The 27,747-nt window shown below is 39.2% G+C and overlaps 1 protein-coding gene across 4 annotated transcripts; it reads right to left on the reverse strand.

Annotated features, from left to right (window-relative positions):
- Positions 1 to 340: 340 nt before the first annotated feature.
- Positions 341 to 24,089, reverse strand: MTIF2 (mitochondrial translational initiation factor 2). Of its 4 annotated transcripts, none has more exons than XM_066267146.1 (15): positions 23,838 to 24,089; positions 23,536 to 23,620; positions 21,350 to 21,584; positions 20,634 to 20,745; positions 18,108 to 18,279; positions 17,513 to 17,673; positions 15,939 to 16,115; positions 13,024 to 13,163; positions 10,533 to 10,657; positions 8,340 to 8,544; positions 7,200 to 7,452; positions 5,638 to 5,778; positions 4,916 to 5,080; positions 2,434 to 2,574; positions 341 to 544 (listed from the first exon to the last, which is right to left on the reverse strand). In XM_066267146.1, exons 3-15 carry the CDS (start codon positions 21,566 to 21,568, stop codon positions 372 to 374), a joined length of 2,184 nt encoding a protein of 727 aa, XP_066123243.1. In that variant the 5' UTR covers positions 21,569 to 21,584; positions 23,536 to 23,620; positions 23,838 to 24,089; the 3' UTR covers positions 341 to 371. The 4 variants fall into 4 exon arrangements, with proteins under 4 accessions (XP_066123243.1, XP_066123241.1, XP_066123242.1 ...); XM_066267144.1 differs by having other exon boundaries at positions 23,536 to 23,698; XM_066267145.1 differs by having other exon boundaries at positions 23,536 to 23,698; positions 23,812 to 24,089.
- Between the last annotated feature and the right edge of the window lie 3,658 nt (positions 24,090 to 27,747).

The following is a 27,747-nucleotide window of genomic DNA, read 5'->3' on the forward strand; positions in this document are numbered from 1 at the left end:
ACACTGAAAATACAGTTTTGAGCAGTATTTGATTGGTACATTTTGCCCATTAACTCTATTCAGAGAGGACTGCTCTTGATACCACTCTTAAGTAAAACAGTGACTTGAAGTTAATTAACTGATTATTACATTCAATGATATGCTAATAATTCCCTTTTACTGCATTCTTGCCAGAATTTCTAGTTGGAGGCATCCTTAAGTTTTAATTTTTCCTATTTTGACAGTTATTGCATATTAACACTGGGTAAAATACTTGGGGGCTTAATGACCAGTAGTATTAAATTCTTCAGTAATGCAAAACTGGTTGCTCTATAATAAAGATACTTAAAGATACTTAATAAAGATACTTAATTTACATTTTTAATACAGTTCTAAAATCCTGGATCCCAAGAGGTCTTAAGTGGAACTTCCTTTTCTTCATAACAAACAATTTCATCTCCCACTTTAAATTCTAACTTTTCTTCATCCAAACTGAGACCACAATCCATTCCAGTTTTGATGACTGAAACGTCATCTTTATGGTGTTTCAGTGAGGTTAATGAGCCTTTAAAAAAAAGAAATAAAATTTAAGGTTCATATACTCAACAAATACTAAGTGCTGTGTAGTCCAGTGTTAAAAGGAAAATTACACTGGAATTGCTATAAGTTTTACAGCTGGAAATCAAAGAAAAATGAAGTAAACGACTTGCTTTGTAGTGAAAGATACAAAATCTCCCATTTTAAAGAGAGGCTGACACTGCAGAACATTGGACTGTACGCAGGGTAAAAGATTCAGGCAAAAAGGGACGGAAGCAAACAAGTATGTAGAGTGGAGGAGACATGACTGGAAAGGTGGTATTTTAGAAGTTTAAGAAATCAGACGAAGACTAACAATCTTGGAAGAATCATCAGAACTAGTAAAGGGAGGGAACCAAGCAACTGGAGACCAGTAATAAACTCAAAGGAGTGGCTTGAACCAGGATTATAAGAGTGAAAGGCAGGTTTCCGATGGTTACAGAAAATTGTCAGATTTTAGTGACTGGATATAACATAACATTTCCCCATGTATAAGACACTGAAAAATTTGGGGTCTAAAAACTGTCTTATACAGTGGTTGTGGCATTTCAAATGCCATATGATGGAACTGAGGACTAGGCAATATATGAAGACTGACTCATCAGACAGATGAGGACAAGTTAATGCAGGGGTTGGGAACCTATGGCTTGCGAGCCAGATGTGTCTCTTTTGATGTCTGCATCTAGCTCGCAGACAAATCTTTAATAAAAAATGTTTGCCCTGGCCGGTTGGCTCAGCGGTAGAGCGTCGGCCTAGCGTGCGGAGGACCCGGGTTCGATTCCCGGCCAGGGCACACAGGAGAAGCGCCCATTTGCTTCTCCACCCCTCCGCCGCGCTTTCCTCTCTGTCTCTCTCTTCCCCTCCCGCAGCCAAGGCTCCATTGGAGCAAAGATGGCCCGGGCGCTGGGGTTGGCTCCTTGGCCTCGGCCCCAGGCGCTAGAGTGGCTCTGGTGGCAACATGGCGACGCCCAGGATGGGCAGAGCATCGCCCCCTGGTGGGCAGAGCGTCGCCCCATGGTGGGCGTGCCGGGTGGATCCCGGTCGGGCGCATGCGGGAGTCTGTCTGACTGTCTCTCCCTGTTTCCAGCTTCAGAAAAACAAACAAACAAACAAAAAAAAAAATTGAAAAAAAAAAAAAAAATGTTAAAAATATAAAACATTCTCATGTATTACAATCCATTTCCTACTGCTCGTTCATGGTTGCGGGTGGCTGGAGCCAATCACAGCTGTCCTCTGGGACAACACCAAATTTCTATTGGATAATGCCTAACGTACACGGGTCATATGGCTCTCACAGAATTTCTTTTTTTTTTTTTTTTTATAGAGAGAGTCAGAGAGAGGGACAGACAGGAACGGAGAGAGATGAGAAGCATCAATCATTAGTTTTTCATAGCGCGTTGCAACACCTTAGTTGTTCATTGATTGCTTTCTCATATGTGCCTTGACCGCGGGCCTTCAGCAGACTGAGTAGCCCCTTGCTGGAGCCAGCGACCTTGGGTTTTGTTTTTTTTTGCTCAAACCAGATGAACCTGCGCTCAAGCTGGTGACCTTGGGGTCTCGAACCTGGGTCTTCTGCATCCCAGTCCGACGCTCTATCCACTGCGCCACCGCCTGGTCAGGCTCACAGAATTACTTTTTAAAATATGTGGCGTTCACGGCTCTCTCGGCCAAAAAGGTTTCCAACCCCTGAGCTAATGGATAGGAGTTTTGACAGTGATGAGGAGTTGTATGAATTTTATGATGAATAAAAGTAGAGTTCAATAACTATGTAATACATTTTTTCTCAAATTTCAGGCCCCCAAATTAAGGTGCATCTTATACATGGGAGCATCTACATGGGGAAATACAGTAATAGAAACAGATTTTGATGTTGCTTACCTTTCCAAATAACATGTCCATTACGAATTAATTTAAATTTTTTTAGTTTTTCTAACTGTCCCTTTTGGACTCTGCAGCCAGCCACAGGGATTTTTTTCTTCCCTTCTGTTACAGAGAAGGTAGCTAGTATAGAAGCCTCACCTTTAGGAAGAAAAAAACATTAAGTTCAGAAAACAAAAGATTCTGAAAAATACATAATTTCTGACATTTTGTAAGGCAAGAACTAAAGATGTGAGAAGAAAACAAGCTCATACATAGAAGTCCTGGTTTGTTTTTACTCCACCAACTTTATTTTCCTGACCAGAATTAAAAATAAAAAGGTAATTCTTGGATATTCTTGGAAAAGAAAAAAACACATGCTTACTAAGAGAGTAAATGAATGAAAAATGGAACTTACTTTTTTGGCTGAGTAAAATGCACTATTAGGTGATAATTGTTGATGATAAAGGTTAGTACAATTCCTGTCTGCTGCATGAAAACCTTGTTTTCAACTGTCCCTCATACTTTCTGGGCTAGATCATTTGTTATTACTTGAATTATTTTTAATCTCACAACTGGTAACTTCTGTGGCTCAGTTTAATTTTTTCACAAACTAAAAATTAAATTCCAACAGTGACATGGTACCATACACTATAATGTACTGACTTCTTAGAATTAGTGTTATTTGGTGCTTGCTTACTCCTAGAAACCCTCATGACTCAGTTTTACAAATTGCTCTTAGCACAAGAATATACAAACCTCTAATTGAGGGGAAATATCAGCCAAATCCAAATTAACGAACATTCTACAAAGTCATGGGCCTCTATACCTCAAAAATGTCATGGTCAAAAAAGACTGAAAAATTAAATATTAATCCATAATCCTGGACTAATGGAAAAATATATATCTATAAAGTCTTTATTGGGTCAATGGAAACATTTTGAATATGGATTATTGTTTAGATAATAGTACTAATGTTAAAAATATAGTACTAATGTACATCCTTGAGCTTAGGAAATGCAAGTATGTAGTAGCAAATACACACAAGCTCCCAAATGATACAGAAAAAAACTGTGGAGAGAATAAAGCAAATGAGGCAAAATGTAAATATATTGCTAAATTGGGTAAAGGTTACACAGGAGGGAATTCCTTATACTTTTCTTGTAATTTTTCTAGATATTTAAAACTATTGCCTGACCTGTGGTGGTACAGTAGATAAAGTGTTGACCTGGAATGCTGGGGTAGCCAGTTCAAAGCCCTGGGCTTGTCCTATAAAGGCATATATGAGAAGCAACAACTATGAGTTGTTCCTTCTCACTCTTCCCCCACCTCTTTCTCTCTCTCTTTCTCCTCTCTCTAAAATCAATAAGTAAAATATAAAAAAAAAGCCCTGGCTGGTTGGCTCAGTGGTAGAGCATCAGCCTGGCATGTAGAGGTCCTGAGTTCCATTCTGATTCAGGGCACACAGCAGAGGCACCGATCTGCTTCTCTACCTTTTCCCTCCTTTTCTTTCCCTCCTATAGCCATTGCTCAGTTGGAGCGAGTTGGCCCTGGGCTCTGAGGATGGCTCCATGGCCTCTGCCTCAGGTGCTAAAGAAAAGCTCAGTTGCTGAGCAATGGAGCAATGCCCCAGAGGGACAGAGCATCGCCTAACAGGCTTACTAGGTGGATTCCTGTTGGGGTGCATGTGGGAACCTGTCTGCCTCCTCTCCTCTCCCTGAATTAAAAAAACCACTAAAAATAAAAAAAATAAGAATAAAAAGCCAAAAATCTGAATATGGGGAGGAAAAAGAACACATAAAAGGATTCAGTCACTCTAGCTAGGTAGTTCATTTGGTTAGAGCACTGTCCCCATAGGCCAAGGTTGCAGGTGTGATCCCTGGTCAGGGCACATACAAGAATCAATCAATAATTGCATAAATATGTGGAATAACAAATTGATGTTTCTCTCCCTGTCTCTCTCCCTTTCTCTCTATATAAATAAATATATAAATGATCAATAAAAAAATTTTAATGATTCAGTCAACATAAATTTAGCATTTAATCTGGCTAAGGAATATGCTAGAAGAGTATTTTTAAATGTTTAATATTCAAATGTAAAGTAAATTTTCTTCACATGGTAAATTTCTCTGCCAGTTTCAGAACAAACTCGACAGCTCTTCCTACAACACAATAATCTTTATGTGTCCTACACCAGTCTAATTTGTATTACAATTAGTTGTTCATGTCTAAACTTTGAGGGCAAGTTTTTATCACCCTACTTGCCTACTTGTATCCTCAGCACCTCAAGTATTGCAGAGAGCAAGTATTTACAATATACATGAAGTTGCATTCAACTTCTATGTGTAGTAGTCATTTTTTTAGAAAATAGGATATGTACTGGAACAGTGAATGCATTTTAACAGTAAAAATACATTTCCCCTAAACTTTGCTTTCAAGTGTCATTTACACTTACAGCATCTAAGCTATGAATGTTCAAAAGAAACCGCCAGTGACCACCCACCTACTGTGTACTCTTCCACAGCACAGGGCAACCTGGTGCTCAGTTCCTCCTGCAAATCTTCAATGAGACGGTAAATGACTTTGTGAAGTTTAATTTTTACTCCTTTCTTTGCAGCTGCCTGCTGGATACCACTGCCTGCATTCACATTGAAGCCATATATAACACCTGGCAATCAGAAAAACAGTCAATAAAGGAGCACAAATACTGCACCAAATAGTTTCTCTTTCAAACAGAAACTCAAATTTATACTGTTTTATTTTCTTCTACGTAAATTAAAAGCAAGTTGGAGACATGAGAAATTCAGTAATTTTTTTCCCATGAAAACTAGTAAATTTTCAAATTAATATAAGGATTTTATAAATTCTATTGTGGCTTGGTTAACAAGAAAAATTTCCTTATGAAAAAAGTTTTCTTTCTCTAAAAAAAACCATTCACCTAAGAAACATTTTTTGTGACCTGTGGTGGCACAGTGGATAAAGCATCGACATGGAATGCTGAGGTCACTGGTTCAAAACTCTGGGCTTGCCCAGTCAAGGCACATATGAGAAGCAACTACCATGAGTTGATGCTTCCCACTCCTATCCCACTTTCTCTCTCTCCCTCTGCTCTCTCTAAAATCTTTGGGGCAGATGTCAGGTGTGACTAGCCAAGCAATAAAAGACAGATGCAAATGGTTCAGTGTGTTCTAGGGAACGCAGTTAAACAGAAAATGAAATCCTTACCATTAAATGTGTCAGCAAGGTTAACATCATTTTCACTAATATCACCCACACCAAAATGAACTAATTCAAGTTCACATTCATGTGAAGCATTATAGGTATCCATAATGTCCAAAATGGCCTCAACGGAACCATCCACATCACCTAAATGCAGCAATAGTTTAAAATTAATGGTGTTAAAAGTTAGGTATTACTGACACAAAAATAATAAAAATCTACCTAAAACCATAATAGGAATGGCATTTACCATTAAATCTATGATACTTTTATTTAGGTTTAGTATTATTAATATATACTTAATTTAATAAAGTATAATTAACCAAATGTACATTCACAACAAAATTAGCAAGAGGGAAGAGACAAGAGGGTGAAAGAAGTCAAAAGGTACAAACTTACAGTCATAAATAAGTCATGGGGATGTGATATACAGCATGGTGACTATAGTTAATAATACTGTACTGCTGACCTGTAGTGGCGCAGTGGATAAAGCATCGACCTGGAATGCTGAGGTCGCCAGTTCAAAACTGGGCTTGCCCCATCAAGGCACATATGGGAGTTGATGTTTCCTGCTCCTCCCCCCTTCTTTCTTTCTCTCTCTCTCTCTCCTCTCTCTCTAAAAATGAATAAATATTATAAAAAAATACTGTACTGCATATTTGAAAGCTGCTAAGAGAATAGATCTTAGAAGTTCTCATGTCTGACCAGGTGGCATAGTGGACAGAGTGTTGACCTGGGACGCAGAGGACCCAGGTTTGAAACCCCAAGCTCATTGGCTTGAGAAAGGGGTCACTGGTTTGGCTTGAGCCCTCAAGTCAAGGCATGTATGAGAAACACTCAATAAACAACTAAAGTGCCACAACTACGAGTTGATATTTCCCATCTCTCTCCCTGTCTGTTTCTGTCTCTGTCTTCATCTCTGTCTCTCTCTCTCTCAATCTCTTACTAATAAATGAAAAAAAAATTTAAGTTTTCATACAAGAAAAAAATTGTAAATATGCATGGTGATGGATGCTAATTAGATATTGCAGTAAACATTTCAAAATATATACAAATATCAAATCATTATGTTGTATACCTGGAACTAATATGTCAAGTATACCTCAATAAAAATAATAGTCAGCCCTGGCTGGCTGGCTCAGTGGATAAAGCATCAGCCCAGTGTATGGAAGTCCCAGGTTTGATCCCCAGTCAGGACACATCTGCTTCCTTTCCCCTCCCTCTCACCCTTCTCTGTCTTCTCCTCTCACTGCCAGTAGCTCAACTGGTTCATGTGTTGGTCGAGTATCAGCCCCAGGTGGGGGTTCCCAGGTGGATCCAGATTGAGGTGCATGTGGGAGTCTATCTCTCCTCCTCTTACTTAAAAATAAATAGTCTCCCCCAAAATACTGAGAAACTTTTGGCTTAAATTTAATAGCTCAAATTAATTGGGAGAATAAAGAAATACTATATTCCAAAAATGTTAAGTAAAAAGTCACTTTTAAGGAATATTTGAGATCTTACTCCCCAGCACATGTCATCAGTTTTAGCTCAAAGAAACTCATAAAAATTCAAAATAAAGAAGTCACCTTTAATAATTATAGGAAGTATATTTGAATCTCTTTCTGTTTTCTCTTTTGGCCTTAAGAACTTTTGTTCTTTTTTTTCTTGGTACTTTATAAATGATCTCTCCTTCCAGTGCAAAGTGCCATACTTCTCACGGGCTTTCTGATGTGCTTCTTGGTGCTCCTTTCTCTTTTCTTCTATTATTTTTAGGTCCTCCTCCTTTCTCTCCTGTTCCTGCTCATACTTCCTCCAGTCAACAACTTCACGTGCCCTTGCCTTTACAGGGAAAAAACAACAGGCATTATTTAATGAAACAAATCAGTAACTGCTGGGTTAAAAGCTTTGGTGTTTCTTCTCACTATGAAATTTAGTTTAACTCTATGAAACCACTCATTTTATAAGTGTCAAGAAACTTATAAAATTTTAATTCGGAAGCTTTGTGTATAACTGAAATATTATTTAACTTAAAAATCCTATCTCAAATTTTAAAAAATTCTATGGCCAAATTTAATAAAGGTACCACTAACCCACTCACCACTCCTTATAGTCTAGAATTATCAACATTAGTTAATAAGTTAACATTAGCCTGACCAGACGGTGGCACTGTGGATAACCCCGAGGTCGCTAGCTTGAGCGTGGGGTTGCTGGCTTGAACATGGAATCATAGACATGACCCCATGGTCACTGGCTTGAGCCCAAAGGTTGCTAGCTTGAAGCCCAAGTTCGCTGACTTAAGCCTAAGGTCCTTGGCTTAAGCAAGGGGTCACTGGCTCTGCTGTAGCCCCCCAATCAGGCGTATATGAGAAAGCAATCAATGAACAACTAAGATGCCACAACAAAGAATTGATGTTTCTCATCTCTCTCCCTTCCTGTCTGTCTGACTCTATCTGTCCCTCTCTGTCTCTCTCTCTGTCACAAAAAAACAAAATAAAATAAAGTAAGTTAACATTAATATATTCATTTGGTATAACTTTATATAGAGGGTGGGGTCAAAGTAGGTTTATAGTTGTTAGTATGGAAAAGAATATAATAATAAATAATAATACAAGAATAAACTATGTTTCCTGTGTTCACAACGATAAATCTACTTTTGCCTCACTCTTTAGATTGATATTTTAAATCATTATATCATATCTAATATATAGAAATTAAGCTTGATATACCTCTGACTCTACTTCAAGAATTTCATCTCCTGCAGAAGGGAGGTCTCTCCATCCTATAATTCCCACTGGCATGCTGGGACAGGCCTCATTAATTGTTTTTCCATTTTCATCAAACATTAAGCGCACTTTTGCCCAAGTCTTCCTAGCAACCAGAATCGAGCCTTTTCTCAAAGTTCCTCTCTGAATTATTGCTGTAGTAACAGGACTAAAATGAAAATGAAGGTAGTTATTCTTAATGCCATAATCAGGATGTAACAGTACTTTCTTAAGCAGAGCAAAGATATCTTTGAGACTTATATATATATAATATGAACACACAGTGTTAATTTCACAACTTCTTAACTTCTCAAGCTGTTTTTCATACTACAAAAACACTTCTTCACAAATGTTAAAAGGTGGCCCTGGCCGGTTGGCTCAGCGGTAGAGCGTCGGCCTAGCGTGCGGAGGACCCGGGTTCGATTCCGGCCAGGGCACACAGGAGAAGCGCTCATTTGCTTCTCCACCCCTCCGCCACACTTTCCTCTCTGTCTCTCTCTTCCCCTTCCGCAGCCAAGGCTCCATTGGAGCAAAGATGGCCCGGGCTCTGGGGATGGCTCTGTGGCCTCTGCCCCAGGCGCTAGAGTGGCTCTGGTCGCAACATGGCGACGCCCAGGATGGGCAGAGCATCGCCCCCTGGTGGGCAGAGCATCGCCCCTGGTGGGCGTGCCGGGTAGATCCCGGTCGGGCGCATGCGGGAGTCTGTCTGACTGTCTCTCCCTGTTTCCAGCTTCAGAAAAATGAAAAAAAAAAAAAAAATGTTAAAAGGTGGAGGCAACCCAAATATGTATCAATGGAAGAATGGATAAAGAAAGTGTAGTATATACATATAATGGAACATTTGCAACCTTAAAACAAAAGGAAACCCTGTCACATGCTACAACACGGATGAACCATGAAAGGTCATTTATGCTAAGTAAAAAAAGTCCATCAGAAAGGACAAATACTATATAATTCCACTCATAAGAAAGATATATAAACTGGTCAAAACCACAGAAACAGAAAATGGAAAGGTAGCTGCCAGGCTTGGGGGAAAGGGATGGAAAATTAGTGTATCATGTGTATAGCGTTAGTTTTGCAAGATGAAAAAATTCTACATTCGGCTCTAGCCGGATAGCTCGGCTGGATAGAGCATCATCCCAAAGTGCAGAGGTGCCAGTTCAATCCCCAGTCAGGGCACATACAGGAATAGATCAATGTTCCTGTATCTCTATCTCTCGCTAAAATCAGTAAATAAAAAAGAAAGAATGTATTTATATATGTAATATATATATTTATTCTATTATGTATAAAAAGAAAAAAAATTCTAGATTCCATTGCACAATATGAATATACTTAATACTACTGAACAATACACTTAAAAATGATTAAGATGGTAAATTTAATGTTCTGGATCTTTACCGCAATAAAAAAAATTTTTAACTGAATTTATTGGGATGACACTGGTTAACATAATTATACAGGTTTCAGGTGCCCAATTCTATAACACGTTTCTGTACACCGTATTGTGTGTTAACTCTCCCAAGTCTTCATCCATCACTATTTACCTCCTTTATACCCTCCTCCACAATCACCACATTGCTGTCTGTGTCCATGAGCTTTATTCTTTTTTGTCCTTCTTTGCTCAATCCCTCTACCCTCACAAAAATTTCTTTTATACAGTTATAGTAGTGGAGGGTGCAGATAGCTGAGTGTTCTGACGGAATCCTAAAACCCTTTCTTTAATGTGTTAAGCAGTGAGAAGGCTCCTTTTGCTGATAGGGAGGGAAATTAAAGACGAGAACAGCATTCCAAAGACATTCCTATATGCTATATTAATGGGTAAGGACAAGAGAATTTAAAAACCCTAAAATGCAACAATTGCTATTTCATTCCAACTTATATTAGTCTATAATTCTTTACCAGTTAAGTCAGTGGGTAAAAAAAAATATATTGAAAACTTAAATCATCTAAATATGACTATTAGATATATACAGAGAGTTGTAATAGTCTACTAACAACTGCATTTTTGTGTTGTGTGCTGGTGCAATAAAATACTTTTCAAAAAATGCTTTGAAAATATTGTTCATAGACTAACCATATCATGCAATAAAAAGAACACATTATTATATGATCAACTTACAAAAACAATGGAAAAAAGCATTTTAATAGTCTTACCCTCTTCCTTTATCTGTGAAAGATTCTATTACTGTTCCTTCCACTGGACCAGTGGGGTCTGCTTTCAATTCTAATATTTCTGCAAGAGTAATTGTTGCCTCTGCCAAAGCTATCAGATTATCCCCCTTTAACAACAAAAAAGTTGTTAATATGCATTAATATCTGATAATGTAAATACCAGGGTCAGAAAACCAAGTAATCGTTGTCAATTATATTTTTCTCTTAAGTATTAAAAGCATGAATTATGCAATTGGAAGGAGGGAGGGAGGGAGGGAAAGAAAAAGGAAAGAAGGAAGGAGGAGATAAGCATGAAAACCTGACCCAGGGACAGATCTTGCAAAAAACAGTGGCAATTTTTTATAAAGGATGGCCATTAGTGGTGCTGGTTATATCCTTTCATAAACACATGCTTCATTCATTCTTTCTCTCCTTCATCTGTCTTTATAATTGTTTTTCTTCCTCTCATTTTCTTTTCTTTTTTCTTTATTTAGCAAGAGAGAGACAGAGAGAGGTAGGGCTGGGGTGACAGACAGGAACAGACAGACAGGAAGGGAGAGAGATGAGAAGCATCAACTCATAGTTGCGGCACTTTAGTTGTTCACTGATTGCTTTCTCTTATGTGCCTTGACAGGGTGGGGGCTCAGCTCCAGCTGAGCCAGTGACCCCTAGCTCAAACCAGCAATGTTGGGCTCAAGCCAGCAACCATGGGGTCATTTCTATGTTCCCATGCTCAAGCCAGCGACCCTGTGCTCATGCTGGTGAGCCCCAAGCTCAAACCACACAGATCCGCACTCAAGCCAGTGACCTCAGGGTTTCAAACCTGGGTCCTCAACGCTCTATCCACTGCACCACCACCTGGTCAGGCTCCTCTCGTTTTCTTTACAATGGTACTTCACCTTGAAGTTCTATCCAATGTTACACGTTTTCATAGCCATACAAAACTAAAAAAAAAAAAAATCACTTCACCTCCCTGGCTCTCCTTTCCTCAACTGTAAAATGAAGGGCTAGATGACATGACTGTTTCACCTTTAATGATCCATGTTTACTATGCTTTCTCTTGGCCAAAATCATGAAGCTGATTGGTGATGGAAATGGAACTGATGGGCAAGGGATTTTTTTCATTCTCAGTGTTAGCTAAGAGATTGATCACAGGTGTTACAGAGTAAAAAACACCACACAGAGCGTCGGACTGGGATGCGGAGGACCCAGGTTCAAGACCCCCGAGGTCACCAGCTTGAGCATGGGCCCATCTGGTTTAAACAAAGCTCACCAGCTTGGACCCAAGGTCGCTGGCTTGAGCAAGGGGTTACTAGGTCTGCTGTAGCCCCCCCCCCCCCCGGTCAAGGCACATATGAGAAAGCAATCAATGAACAACTAAGGTGCCGCAACAAAGAATTGATGCTTCTCATCTCTCTCCCTTCTTGTCTGTCTGTCCCTATCTGTCCCTCTCTTTGTCTCTGTCACAAGGGAAAAAAAAAAAAGAATGTACTAAGTGGGAAACTGTTACTTAGCAGCACCCTGCATAGGATAATTAGAAAATGCTGTCACAGAACAGGTACTGAGCTTACTTGGTGTTTTTCAATCAGAAAAGAATAATTGGTAATTTTAAAAAATAGAATTCATAATAAATAAAAAATTTATAGCATTTTAATTCTTTTCTATTTTTTTCTTTCTTTTTTTTTAGTGAGAGGAGGGGAGGCAGAGACAAACTTCCACATGCACCCCAACCAGGATCAAGCTCACTAGGGGGCGAAGCTCGGCCCATCTGGGGGCCTTGCTTCATTGTAACTGGAGTCATTTTTTAGTACGTGAGGTGGAGGTCATGGAACCATCCTCAGCGCCCAGGGCCAACTTGATCCAAATGAGCCATAGCTGCAGGAGGGAAGGAGAAGAGAGAGGGGGGTGGGTGGGAGAAGTGAAGAAGCAGATGGGTGCTTCTCCTGTGTGCCCTGGCCAGAATCGAATCAGGACATCCACATGCCCGACTGACGCTCTACCACGGAGCCAACTGGCCAGGGCCGCATTTTAATTCTTAGAAACACTGAGTCAATTACTGACAAACCACAGCCAAATGATTCATCTTTGTATTAGTGAAATTTTTATTTGTTTAAATCTTTCTTAAATGCCCCATTTTTCACTATAAAAACAAGCACTTTTTATTATAAAGTAGATTTCATTTCTGCTAAAACAGTCTTTAGCCTACTAATACTCTATCTCCACAGTATTTATAATTTATTCTCCTCATTCTAAGTACCTCATAATAAGAAAAATCATTAGGCTTAGAGCTGATTACCCACCACTCGGCTATGTAACCCCGGACTGGTGACCAACCTTTCTGAGCCTAATTGCTAATCTGTCCAACAAGGATGATACCAGTTTTGACTAGTACTCAGAGACTTTTTAAACAACAAGAGAAACTACATGCATCATAATGTTCTATAGGCATAATGCTAGTGCATTCCCCCTCTGAACACATCATCTACACATTTACCGTAAGTGCAGAGACATGCACTGCTTGTACATCGCCTCCATAATCTTCACACACCACATCATAAGCTAGAAGTTCTTTTTTCACCTTTTCAGGATCAGCCTCAGGTTTATCACATTTGTTTATGGCAAGAACAATAGGCACTGAAAAAGAGAAAGTTAAGGAGAGCAGATAATGACACCTTCGATTCCAGGTATTCACAATAAAGACACCAACCTTTTCTGGCTTTCTCTTTACTCAGTGGATGTACTTCATTAGTAAGAAACCTAACATGGCCGGTTGGCTCAGTGGTAGAGCGTCGGCCTGGCGTGCAGAAGTCCCAGGTTCAATTCCCGGCCAGGGCACACAGGAGAAGCGCCCATTTGCTTCTCCACCCCTCCCCCTCTCCTTCCTCTCTGTCTCTCTCTTCCCCTCCCGAAGCCGAGGCTCCATTGGAGCAAAGATGGCCCGGGCGCTGGGGATGGCTCCTTGGCCTCTGCCCCAGGCGCTAGAGTGGCTCTGGTTATGACAGAGCGACGCCCAGGAGGGGCAGAGCATCGCCCCCTGGTGGGCAGAGCTTCGCTCCCGGTGGGCGTGCCCGGTGGATCCCTGTCCGGCGCATGCGGGAGTCTGTCTGACTGTATCCCCGTTTCCAGCTTCAGAAAAATACAACAAAAAAAAAAACCTAAAAAGACCCACTTTGGATCCACTCTACTCTGCTATCTACATATAAAGGATGGCAGATGTGAGATGTCAAAACTTTAATTATAAGCATAATCTGAATTAAGAATAGACACTTAAAATGACTTAAAACAACAAAACTAAAGGTATGCTGGGCAGAGCAAGGCCAGTCCTTTAACCTGAAAGCAAGATCAGCAACTATACTGGAGAGAGTCTCCAGAAATAAAATCAAGAGAAGATTCTAACTCAATTCTAATGCTTCTAGATGATTTGCCTCTTGTTTCCAGGAGCTACTGACTCATTGTTAAAACCTAACATTCTACCCGGGGGTGAAATTAGGTATCATTACCGTAAACTTTCCTTTAGGATTTACAGAAACTCTTTATTCATACATTTAGCTCAGTGATTGACACATAGTATATTCTCAATAAATGTTTACTTAATAATAATCTTATAATCTATTTGTCATTATTAAACATAGCCTCTTATTAGAGAAACCACACAAAATTCCAGGAGATAATTCTCTGGTTGGGTTTCACCAATTCTGCAATTTTCTCAGGTATCAAAGAAACAGATATTGAAATCAGACACACAAAAAAGCTATGCAATCTACAATCTTCCACTGTGAAAAAGTACATTCCATATTGATAAGCTAGAATTTAACAGAAAGCAAGAAAACAGGTATAGAAATCATGATGTAAAGAATTTATCATATATCTTAACCAACTGTTCTGTTAGGGGATCCCTGGGACATTTATCACTCTTCTTTTTGTTATAGTCCCTCAAATCATTAAGGACACAGTCCATTCTACAAATGCAATTTGGAGAAATTATATAAAAAGGAAAGATAATTACACTGAAAGCTAGAAGATCAGATTCCAAATGCAGACATGGTGCAAATTAACTGTAATGAGAGGAGTTCCTGCCATTCTCTGGTCTTAGTTTTTATGTTGTGAGATGAAAGAATTTCACAAAATCAGTGGTTCTCAACCTTTTCCCCTTACCAAGAAAACTAGGGGAGTATTTTGCTCTCCATTAGGTACATTTTCCCAAGACAACAGCATTTTCTCAGTGGGTATATGGTCATATTATCCAGATAAAAACAAATATGCAGAGTATTTGTGTATGTTATAATTTTTAAGTGATGAAATAAGGGAGAAAATAGCCAAGTAATTTTCCAAAAGTTTAAATTTTATACCTTTGACCAAATAAAAATTTATTTAAAGCACCTGAGAGGAAGATTTACCTTTAGAAAAGAAGTCAACAAGATGATAAATGAATAAGGAATAACAATTAGAACATCACCGCTTTGTAACTTCTAATGAATTTAGGTGATGGGTACATAGGAGGTTTGTTATTCTCTGCTTACTTTTTTTTTTAATTATTTTTATTTATTTATTCATTTTAGAGGGGGGAGAGAGAGAGAGAGAGAGAGAGAGAGAGAGAGCGCGCGGAGGGGGGGAGCAGGAAGCTTCAAGTCCCATATGTGCCTTGACCCGGCAAGGCCAGGGTTTTGAACCGGCAACCTCAGCATTCCAGGTCGACGCTTTATCCACTGTGCCACCACAGGTCAGGCTCTCTGCTTACTTTTATATCTCCTTAAAATATCAATGATATAAAGTTACTTGCAGCTTGACCTGTGGTGGCTCAATGGATAAAGTGTCGACCTAGAACGCTATGGCTGCCAGTTCAAAACCCTGGGCTTGCCTGGTCAAGGCACATATGGGAATTGATACTTCCTACTCCTCCCCCACCTTCTCTCTCTCTCTCTCTAAAATAAATAAAATCTTAAATAATAAAGTTATTTAAGACTGTTACAGTCTCACCCTATGCCAAGTAAACAGTAGAAAAAAGACTGTACTTGGGCCTGACCTGTGGTGGTGTAGTAGATAAAGTGTTGCCCTGGAATGCTGAGGTTGCCGGTTCAAAACCCTGGGCTTGCCTGGTCAAGGCACATATGGGAGTTGATGCTTCCTGCTCCTTCCTCCTTCCCTCTCTCTCTCTCTCTTTCTCTCTCCTCTCTAAAGTGAATAAATTTTAAAAAAGTTAAAAAGACTGTACTTGGGATCACAGGTTCCAAATTGGATCCTGTTACTCTTCATAGTAATGATGTCAGTGGAAAAACATTTCAACTGTCTTTGAGCCTTATCTGTAAAAACAGATATGATAATCCTGAGATTGCCATGAAGATTAATTTAGCTGCCTGTGCAATGCCCCAGAACAGTGACTCCTGTAAATTGGCACAGCCACCACAGTACCTTGAGCATCTTTGGCATGCTGAATAGATTCCACAGTTTGTTTCATCACTCCATCATCCGCAGCTACAACCAATATGACAATATCAGTGACCTGAGCACCTCTAGCTCTCATTGCTGAGAAAGCAGCATGTCCTGGAGTATCAAGAAAGGTTATCTTTTCCCCAGAAGGCAGAGAGACTGTGGAAACAGAAATCAAAGAACATTAAGGACCCAAATATGTATTTTTTTAACATGAAGTACTATATGTGACATTACCAAACAAAGTAATTGTTTAAAAAATTTAGCCCTAGCTGATTGGCTCATATCTTGGGTTCAATTCCTGGTGAGGGCACATAGGAGAAGTGACCATCTGCTTCTCCACATCTCCCCCTCTTGCTTCTCTCTCTCTCTCTCTCCTCCCTTCCCATAGCCATGGCTCGACTGGTTGGAACACATCCCCCAGACACTGAGGATGGCTCCGTAAAGCCTTCTCCTCAGGTGCTAAAAATAGCTCTGTTGTGTGCATAGCCCTACATGGGCAGAGCCTCAGCCCCAGATGAGGGTTGCAGGGTAGATCCCGGTTGGGGCACATGCAGGAGTCTATCTCTCCATATCCCCTTCCTCTCACTTGGAAAAAGAAGAAAAAAATTTAAATTAAATTAATTTTGAGAGAGAGATTGATTTGTTGTTCTACTTATTTATATATTCATTGGTCAATTCTTACATGTGTCTGACGAGAGATCAAACCCACAATCTTGGTTAAGTCATAACAATGATGTAACCAACTGGGTTACCGGGCCAGGGTAAACACAGTAATTCTTTAAAATAATTTTATTCCTTCCATTAATCTTAATCAGAATACTACAGATCATCATTTCTCAACAAAAAGTGATAACATACCAGCAAGACCTGTAGGGTTTTCTTTGCATGTAATAATTTCAAACTAAAACTCATATTTCTAGAATATGACTACTTTCATAAATGTACCAACTGGTATTTATTCTGGAGAGACAATACACCGATAGTTATATAGGCAGCTGCCCCTACATTAGCAAACATCAGCCTTGAGCAATAAAAGCAATTTAGTATAGTTAGTAGTTCAAGATTTGAGTCTAAAAGCCTTGGGTTTAAATCCAGGCTTAGCCACTTACTAGCTGTGTACCTTTACCAAATAATGTAACTTATTCCAGTCTCAGCCTCCTAAGTTGTAAGTAGGAATATTAATATCTATGTAATGACACTGTTTTGAAAATTCAAAAAAAAGCATATAAGGTGCTTGGTACTGTGCTGTGCACATGCTAGGTGCTCAAATGATGGCTATTATATATTTAATTGATATCAGCAACATTATTACAACCTAGTATTGAAGAATTTAAACTCATTAAACCAAACTAAGAATGGACTAGAATAAAAAGGTAATACAATTTTCTTCTTATAGAATGTACAAAATAACCTCTACATTTTATCAAACCAATGGCTTTAACCGTTAGCCTTCCCTTGTACTTTGGATTTGTATATTTCATACTATGACACTAGGTTTAAGAAAATAATATAAGGAGTTCCCAAGCACATTTCAAGGTAGTTTGTGTTCATACCAAGAAAGGCACCAATGTGCTGAGTGATGCCTCCAGCTTCCATTGCTGCCACTTGAGTTTTTCGCAGTTTGTCAAGTAACGTCGTTTTCCCATGATCAACATGGCCCATTATAGTCACAACTGGGGACCTTGGGATTAATAAAGCTGGATCTGCCTGGGGCCTACAATTAACAGCAAAGGAGTTTAATGTCTTAAACTTCAGAACAGTTTATAGCCAGTGAATTGATTTGCTGTTATCTCTGTGAACTACCATTAACAATAAAACCCAACATTCAGCTTGATTAGATATAAATATTTTCCTCTTTTATACATACAATGACTTATGACATGCTGACCCATCTACAGTTAGCATCTTCATGACAATGAGCAGAGCCAAATACATTTTTAAAACTCAGGATCAATATACATACTTGGAAAACTAGGAAAAATAACCCTTCGTTTAATAACTTGAATAATACTAATGCTTAAAGCACCTCAAAGAAAAGTTTAACATCATTTTAATTGCAAAAGATATTTTAAAGCAAATCTTTCCATTAAAAAGTGTGAATAAAACCATGTGGTCTTCCTCCCTCAATATATCTGATCAAGTTTTTACCTTCTCACAGCATCTTTATTTTCTCTGACTTTGTCCTGTTTCAATTTGCTCCATTTTAACTTCATCCCTGCCTTCTTTATTACTTCTTTGATCCAGACTTCATCTAAATGTGAGTCTGCTTCTAGTGAATCTATGTCAATAGCAGTGTTCATTAAAGCTTCATATATATAATCTGGGTGGAATAAAATAAAACCTTTTAGGATCATGAAATTAAATGTTCAGGAAGTGACCTCTACTAGTAAATATTTATATAAACAGTACATTCAATTGGAGAAATAACTACATAAGCTTATCTGTTTCTCTAATGTTAACATATCACAAGCTGAAAAGAAAATAATCTTTAAAATATGACGCATTTATAGAAATTGGAATTTCTGCATATTCATACATTTTTGGAATATTTATATACCTTATGAACAATATGAACCATCAATAAAACATTAAATCACATGTTGTATACATTTAGTACTGAATAGTTTACCATAGTATAGCTCTTTGAAAACTTATAGTTGCATATGTCATGCATATATAAATGTGTGTGTATATACAGTCAATTCTTGTTATTCATAGATGTTATGTTCTATAAAACCTTCATGAACCCTACCTGGATAGCTCGGGTGGTTAGAGCATCGTCCCAAAGCGCAGAGGTTGCTGATTCAATCCCTGGTCAGGGCACATACAGGAACAGATTGTTGTTCCTGTATCTCTCTTTCTCTCTCTTCCCCTCTCTCTAAAGTCAATAAAATAAAGATCTAAAAAAAAAAAACCTTCATGAAGCCTGACCACATGGTGGTGCAGTGGATAGAGCATCAACCTGGGACGCTGAGGACCCAGGTTCGAAACCCCGATTGCAGGCTCATCCAGCTAGAGCATGGGCTCACTAGCTTGAGTGCGGGGTCACCGGCTTGAGCATGGGATCATAGACAAGACCCCATGCTCACTGGCTTGAGTCCAAAGGTCACTAGCTTGAGCTCAAGATCACTGTCTTGAGCAAGGGATCACTGGCTCTGCTGAAGCCCCCTACCTCCCGGTCAAAGCAGATATGAGAAAGCAATCAATAAACAACTAAAGTGCTGCAACTATGAATTGATGCTTCTTATCTCTCTCCCTCCCTGTCCCTGCCTGTCACTCTCTCTCTTGCTATTGCTAAAACAACAACCACAACAAAAACCTTCGTGAATACTGAAGAGCAGACACTATATGATTGCTCTGAGGGGAAATACAATTCTGAATAATATGACCATTTCCATTTGTTCTCTTAATATTTTCTGGTGATAAAATGATTACATAATGTAACTGCAAAGTTATAAAACTGCAAGACAGTATGCTAATTTCCTATTCTTTATGATAATGTATATGCACAAAGAGTGGTAACACTTTCAGGCAAGAAACATTAAAATTCGAGTTCTGCTATAATTTACAAAAGGACAATTCTTGAGAGATAATTTGGTCTGTGACCAAGAAGAGCATGGGCTCTGGAGCCATACTCCCTGGGTTCAAATCCTGGCTCTATCACATACTAGCTGTGAAATCCTGGGCAATTATTTATCTTCTCTATGCCTCAGTTTCTCAACCTATAAACGGGGATAATAATCATACCTACCTCTAGTGCACTGTGAGAATTAGAGTTAATAAAGTATTGGTAAACAGTAACAGTCCAATAAATGAGTTATTATTAATATTTTCTTTTTTCCAAGATTCTGCTTCACTTGTAACTTTATTTTGCTATGATCATAGACTATTTCTTGCTTATTGAATTTTATTGTCAGTTTATATTGAAAACTGAAAATTTTTTCTAACAATCCTAAATTGGTAATAAATACATCAATGGTGCAATGAAGAAATGAGGGAAAAAATAACAATGATAATGTATACATTTATAAATAAAAATAGTAGTATTAAAATTTGTAGTTAATATTATGAATATATTTTTGCTGGCACACAGATATTGTCAAAATTAGTAAAAAAAGGAAATTATTCAATTATAGAAAATTAAAGGAAAATAAATAAATATAGATATAGTCCCTCAGTCCAAAAAACATTATTTGGACTTAATCTAATATCCCACAAAATTTCTGGGGGGAAAAGATTAGCTCAGATTAAAGAACTCATTTCCACTTTAATAAAAAATTTATGGTATTGATTGATTCTAGTAAGAAAAGAGGAGAAAGAGAGAGAGAGAGAGAGAGAGAGAGGAACATCAAACTGTTCCTGTATGTACCCTGCCTGGGGATCGAACTGGCAACCTCTACACTTTGGGAGGATGCTCCAACCAACTGAGCTATCCAGCCAAGGCCATTTCCACTTTCATTGAAAGCCAAATCTAAGAGAACTTTATTTGGCAAAGAGTCAAAAAATGAATTAGAGTTTGTGATCAAAAGTGAAAAAAATTAGAATGATTTCACAAATTTTTAAACTGCTAGCCTAAATTTCATCCTTGAATGCCTTAGTCTTAGGTCTCATTGCAAATAAAATTCCAAGTACTCCACATTCTCACATTTTTCCTTATAAAATCATGTGGCTCACCTATGTCCTTTTCCATTACTCTGGCCATCTCCTCAACAGTCATTCCAATCCATACTTCCACCTCCTTTTTAGATTTTGTTGACGATGACTGAGATTTCCGTGATTTTTCTTCCTATTAAAAATTCAGAACACATGAAAAAGAAGAAAAAACTTTAAAGTGACAATTTATATTTATTCTGGAATATCTACCACAATCAGCTTCTATTTCTACCAATTAACACTGCCATAAGCAATTAAATCTCAGACTAAAATTAAAAATCCTGCATCCCCAATTCACTATTACATACCAATTTCCAAGTAATCAAACTCATCAGCGTTACTGAACAACTAACTAGAACTTCCCTTCTTCACAATGATTTATTCTCTAGAATGTAGCATAATGAAATAAAGATTCTGTAAATCAGTTGTTTTCAATCTTTTTACATTTGGGGACTGGTGAAAATAGGAGAATTATTTCAGGGACCAACCACTAAGGCAGAAATCACCCTGAGCATAAGCAATATCAACTAAGATCACTGGGTCTATAATCTTCATACAATATCTGAGTGGTTAACTTCTTTCACAAACTGGCATGAGATTTCTAGCGGATCAGTCCACGGATCAGCGGTTGAAAAACACTGCTGTAGATGACAAAATGCTCAAAATGGACTTCTACTCATGGTTCTAGGCACTTTCACTTCAGACCAAATACAGTAATGATAGAAATCCATCACTACCTTCTTTGTTACTAGAAGCCTATATTGAGATAATGCAGTCCCAAAGAGCATGTCTGTTTGCCAGGGCTGGAGGTACTGCTGAGCTGTCCACACTGGGTAAGCAGATGAAAACACACACCGCCACTGTGCTAATGTTCTTCTTTGACCTAGGCTGTGCAGCTGTCTACAAACAGTGTGCAATCGTAACACGTTCTCCAACTTCAGCATCTTCTGGGTCATGTTTCTCCTAGAAAAACTTTTTAAGGTAATATTTTGGTTAATATTTAAATCAAGTTAGCAGATATTAGCTGGATATCTACTACATGCAAAGAAACGTACTAGAGTTACAATGAATACAACTGGATTCCTGCCCTGAAAGAGCTCACAGTCTAGTAGTCAGAGTTGGGATTCCATACTAACACTGTCTAGACATTAAGTATTATTATTATTATTAAAGCTCCCACTATGATAGAACTGAAATACAATAACATTTATAAAGGGCTCTTTTTCACTCCTTAAAAATATCAACTAACCAAATAAAGTGATTTTGAACTCATCAGCTGTTAAACACCTACCTATGGCCCTCATTAATTACCAGTTTAATGTACAACTTCAAATCATGTTATATAAAGGTTCATATCTGCCCTCTGCTAACCTCACTTCATCTCTTACACTTTTAATAGTACCCACATTCCTACATGCCAGGCTTTTGTTATTCTTACCTACCTGTAATCTCCAAAGGTTTGTCATCTAATTTTGAACCTTTGCATAAGCTCCCACTATTTGGAATTGTCTTTCAACACTCACCATTTTCCCTCTTCCCTCCCCCACCCCAAGATGCTTAGAGAGGGAAGAAGGCACCAAATAAATATTTATTAAATAATGCCTTTTGAATATCATTCTTGGAATGAAAGAAGAGTTTATTGAAGAAACAATGCAACAGAACTAGATTGTATTGTTTAGAACTCAGTACAGTAGTATAGTTCTTTTTCTCCTTGAGTCTTCTACTCCTTTGCTTCCAAGACTGTACTTCTACAGCTTTGATTTTCAGGTTTTCTTAAAGAATTTTTAAACTGATTTTAGAGAGAGGAGAGAGAGAAAGAGAAAAGAGTAGAAAGCATGAATTTGCAGTAATAGTTGCTTCCTGTATGTGTCCTGACCAGGCAAGCCCTGGGTCTCCAACCAGCAACCTCAACATTCCAGGTCAGTGCTCCATCCACTGTGCCATCACAGGTCAGGCTGCTTTTTTTAAGGGGAGGTGCAACTAAAGTAATGTAAGAAGTACATGTTTCTCCCTCCACATGACATTTGCTGATCACCAGTTTCCAGACCGTTTGAACTTGTTGATTTAAAGTTTAATAAGCCAGAGTCACTTCCTTCAGAGTTCACTGTCTTTAAAGTGTTCCAATATAATTTTCAGGCATATTAAATATCTCAAATATGTTTAAAATATGTTATTTAAAATATTTAAATATGTTATTTAGCCCTGACCGGTTGGCTCAGTGGTGGAGCATTGGCCCCAGATGTGGATGTTCTGGGTTTGATTCCCAGTCAAGACTCACAGGAGAGGTGCGCATCTGTTTCTCAATCCCTCGCCCTGTCACTTCTCTTTCTCTATCTCTCTCCCTTTCCTGCAGCCATGGCTCAATTGGAGCGAGTTGACCCCAGGCGCTGAGGATGGCTCCATGGCCTCTGCCTCAGGTTCTAAGAAGAGCTAGTTGCTGAGCAATGGAGCAATGCTCCAGATGGGCAGAGCATCGCCCCCTAGTGGTCTTGTCCTGGGTGGATGCTGGTCAGGTGCCTGTGGGAGTTTGTCTCTCTGTCTTCTCTCCTCTCACTGAATAAAAAAATAAATAACAATAAATAAAAAATCTTATTTAAATACAAGTCCCTGGACTAAGTAAAGAATGGGATTCCTTAGGGTGGAAAATAATTTTAATGAGTTTAAAACCAGATTTGACAAGGACACACATTAATGAAGTAGGAGGAAAGGCCCTACATGGAGATTAATCAAAGCACAGATATATAATTAAGGCTGGAATTAGAAAAACACAATGGGGGCAACAATCCAAATATCAAAACTGGAAGGAACCTTACTCGCTCTAAGCCCTTCATTTTACAGAAAAAGAAAACGAAAGCTGGAGAGATTTTAAAAACAAAACATAACAAAAACAACAACAAAAACACAAACTTCTCCAAGGTCATACCGCTAGTTAATGGCAGTCAGAAGTAGAACCCCGGCTTCCTGACACCCAATTCGGTGTTCTCTCGCTGCGAGGATATTCATCGAATCTGAAAAAGGGTGTTGGAAATATGTAGTTGCACTGGCGGAAACGTCTGACTATTACAGTTGGAAACCTTGGAACTTATCTGAAAGGTAAAAAGAAGCCACTGTAGGAAAAGTACGGATCTGGGTGGCTTCACCTCGAACCCAAGCCCAGAAAGCCTTGGGCACAGAGGAGGCGGGGGCTGGGGGACCGCACCTGCCGCGGTGCTTCTGACTGCATACCTCTTTGATATGCTTGAAGTAGAGTCATTAAGAAAATAAATGCATCATGGAAAATCTTCCGAAAGAGCGATGTTTATGATCTGTGCCACTGATACTTTAGGCCAGTTACGCCACCCGAACGACCTGGCTGAAGAAACCACTCACTTAGCTTCTGTATAAGGCTCGGGGGTCTGGATTCTCCGACCTGGAAGAGTTCACTTTCCAGACCCGGGAGAACTGACTGTCGATCAGTGCATCTCTTGAAACGGTCCCCAGTAGGTTTCCGGTGACGACGGAAGCGGTTCTTCCCGGAATCCGGAAGTCCGATCGGAAAAGTCGCTATTGCCGCAAGGGCGGAGGCGATCTGCTAGGTGTGCGTCCTACCAGGAAGGATTTGAGTTAAGCTGTAGCCTCTTCTCCCGTCAGCTGCGCGTCGGGGGTCGCTTCTGCAGCGCCCTTGCTTTTCTAGATGTTACCTCTCTCCTGGGGCTGTGAGCGCCTCGGTGCCTACCCTCGAGGAAAGTTAAACGGAGAAATGTGGGAGAAATGATGGGTTCATAACGAGAAGGAAAAAACTACCAGGGAACGTGGCGGTAGAAACAGTTCTGGGTAAGGAGCGCTTTCTCTTTCAAAAGTCGCCTCCTGTGCGGAACATTTGAAGTAGTAAAAAGCCAGAGTGCGTCCAAGCCTAGCTCATTCCCAGTTGAAAAGACTTGGGGACGCTCTGTAAACTCTGTGCTTCGGTTCTGCAACATGGTAATGATAGTAGCTGCTTCACAGAATGGCAATAAGATTTATCAGAGCACTTGGTTCGCAATAAGGATTTGCTGTTGTGGTTATTACAGCCTCCTCCCAGGGCATTTCCACACCTTGATTAGATGTGTCTTTTAGCCCCATACTCTTTAACAATAACGACCAGTACTTCTCAAAAGTGTAAGTATTGTTTTATCTGTCCTCGTACCCAAGGCTAATGATATAGAGAGAAAGAAGAGTTTCTTACTCAAAAGTACACTGTTATCTCCCTTTCATAGTTTGACCACCTATCTCCTATCCCCACCCCCTTTTTTATGTTTGTCTCCTGGGTGCCTACAACAAAGGTATGCAATCAGTATTGCTGAATGATTGAATGGAAATCTCTGTCCTGGAAATGTTTTTTTGTTTGTTTTTTTTAATTTATTTATTTTAGAGAGGAGAGGGAGAGACAGAGAAAGAGAGAGGAGAGACAGAGAGAGAGAAGGGGGGGAGGAGCTGGAAGCATCAACTCCCATATGTGCCTTGACCAGGCAAGCCCAGGGTTTCGAACCGGCGATCTCAGCATTTCCAGGTTGACGCTTTATCCACTGCGCCACTACAGGTCAGGCCCCTGGAAATGTTTTTAATGAACCTAACACTCAAAAATGAAGTTCATTCCAATTGCTATCATTTTACTTAATATTCGCAAACATCTACTGAAGTGCAATTTCTATAAGAAATTGTTCTTTACTCTTATTTGCCTTGCCATGCAGTTGAAAAACAAGCAGAAATTGGTTAATGGGATATCAATGTAGTGGTCATATCTTTCCCCAATATTATAGTGAAAATAATTGATACTTTTCTAATCATGAAGGTAATACATGTTAATGTAGCAAATTCAAGCACTATATAAAAATATAAAAAGGGCTTTTAAGAAAAAAGAATTCGAAAGAACAAATGAGCCAACCTGAAAGAGCTCCCAATGGACAAAGATGGAAACATTTGAGTCAAAAGATAAAAGCCTGACCTGTGGTGGCACCGTGGATAAAAGCATCAGCCTAGAATGCTGAGGTCCTGGGTTCAAAACCGTGGGCTTCCCTGGTCAAGGCACATATGGGAGTTGATTCTTCCTGCTCTCCCCCCCGCCCATTTCTGCTCTCAAAAAAATGAATAAATTTTAAAAACTTTTTAAAAATAGTATTGTAACTAAAAGTATCAAACACATATACATACATCTATACTGATAGAAATAATTAAATTATGTAGGAGCAGGAATAATTCCAAATCATAGATAGATAAATAGATAGATGTACAATTTCCACTAGGAGGTAAAACTTAAATCCTCTTGAGTGGAGGCTGAACTTAGTGACTTGCTTCAAAGAATAAAGTATGGAGGGGAAAAATAGTAACTTCACAGTGGAGAATGCTGGCAAACACCACCTTCACCACCAATTAAACAAGATAAACATCAACATTTATGTTGATATCACATACCCCTTGAAATGTTGTGATGAAAACACTCCATCTCTTAGAGTACCCTTCTCAAAAACCTATAACTGAAAAGCCTATAGGAAAAGGTCAGGCAAGTCCAAATTGTTATATTAACATTTTAAAATCTCTTTCAGATTTGGTTTGGTTTACAGTTCTTTATTGCTAGTAACTTATTGGTTCCTCCTCCCTGTTATAAAAATATGCTCAACTACAAATTCTTAAAATACAGAAAATGTCAAGAAAAATTTAAAAATACTCTTCCATTAGCCAGAGATAATAACTATCTCAAGAAATGTATCTTTAGCAAGTCAGACTTTAGTTGCTCGCTCTGTTATGTGGGTGACGGAGCCATGACCCCATTTCTCTTGCTCTTTGGGTCAACCATACTAACCATCTTTCAGTGGGCCTTTTTTGGCTTGCTTGCCTCCCAACCTTGCACAGTGTCATGCTGCTTGCACTACCTGGGCCACTCATCTCGTTGCCCTCTTAATTCCTACTCATCTTTCAGATCTCAGTTAAAGCTTCGTTTCCTCAAAGAAGCCTTCCTTGACCCACTTGGTTCTCCCCCAAATTGGGTGAGGTTCCCCTATTATGGGTCTCACACCATTGCATGTGTCCTTTTTAGCACTAGCCACTCAAGAAATTTAACATTTGTTTTGGGGATTATTTGACTAATATCTCTGTTTTCCAACAGACTGCTCCACAAGGGCATGGGCTCTATCAGGTTTTGCTCACCACTATCCACTAGCCCTTAGCTGATCTTCAATCATATTTTTTTGAACTTAATAAGACCTAAGTCTCCACATGTTAATCTCAGGTTGAGATCTCTTTCCTTCCACAGCATCATGCAGGAAACTGAGACTTGGAAGCTAGACAGCTGGACTGTGGTATTACTGTCCTTTGTCACAGCTCCTCATTGAGCAAAGATGCTCAGAGGGTTCTTGTGCCACATCTGCTTTGGCAGGGTTGCCCCAGGTAGACTGCCTTCCACTGATAGCAGGTGCCCATCTTGCTATCAACTGACGTACACAGTGTCAAAGAGGGACTGTTCTCTACACTCCCATCTTTCACTCCAGTCCTCACCCTCTCTTTTGACTCTCAGGAAACAGATTTCCTCCTGGACCCATCTGCTTTCCCCTCCCTTATCCTAGGAGCTAACCTCCATGTCTCCTGTCCTAGGATAATTCCTCTGCCTGTAGAAGAGGGCCTTAGAAACCAATTTTCATGGAATGGGATTAGGGAAAGATGATGCTATTTTTTTTAAAAATTACTGTTACACTAAAATTTTTAAGCAAAATTGGGAGTATATTGTCTATACACTATTCTTCTATAATTCATCTTCCCCATTTACTGAATTGTATTTCCCTGTATCTCTGACTATTGAGAGTATGATTGAGAATATAGAATTCCCTAGATAGATGTCACCTAATTTATTTAAAATATCCCTTTATGGTGAGCTATTCCTGGTTTCTTAGCATAGCAGGTAAGCTCCTTTGTGCCTAGTTCTAGGCTTGTCTTCTGCAAACAGGCCTCTTATTCTGCTCTGCTGTTCACACCAAATCACATCATGCTTTTCCACCTCCATTCCTCAATTCCTGCAGTTCCCTCAGCTGGAGTACATTTATTTCCTACAAATTCCTTCAAACTGGTATCATGTTCCTCTAATGCTTTCCTTGATGCTCAGCCCCAGTCTGCTTAGTGCCCTTCT

This window comes from Saccopteryx bilineata, chromosome 3, assembly GCF_036850765.1.
Source record: "Saccopteryx bilineata isolate mSacBil1 chromosome 3, mSacBil1_pri_phased_curated, whole genome shotgun sequence".
Classification (NCBI taxonomy): Eukaryota; Metazoa; Chordata; class Mammalia; order Chiroptera; family Emballonuridae; genus Saccopteryx; species Saccopteryx bilineata.

Excerpts from the sequence above, each read along its gene's own strand:
- MTIF2 (XM_066267146.1), bottom strand. The coding sequence starts at position 21,568 with ATGACCCAGAAGATGCTGAAGTTGGAGAACGTGTTACGATTGCACACT. Across the intron at positions 16,116-17,512 it reads GCACATTGGTGCCTTTCTTG|TCTCTCTGCCTTCTGGGGAA; the intron begins GTATGAACACAA and ends CTGTTTCCACAG. Across the intron at positions 5,779-7,199 it reads ACTTCCTATAATTATTAAAG|GTGATGTGGATGGTTCCGTT; the intron begins GTGACTTCTTTA and ends TGCTGCATTTAG.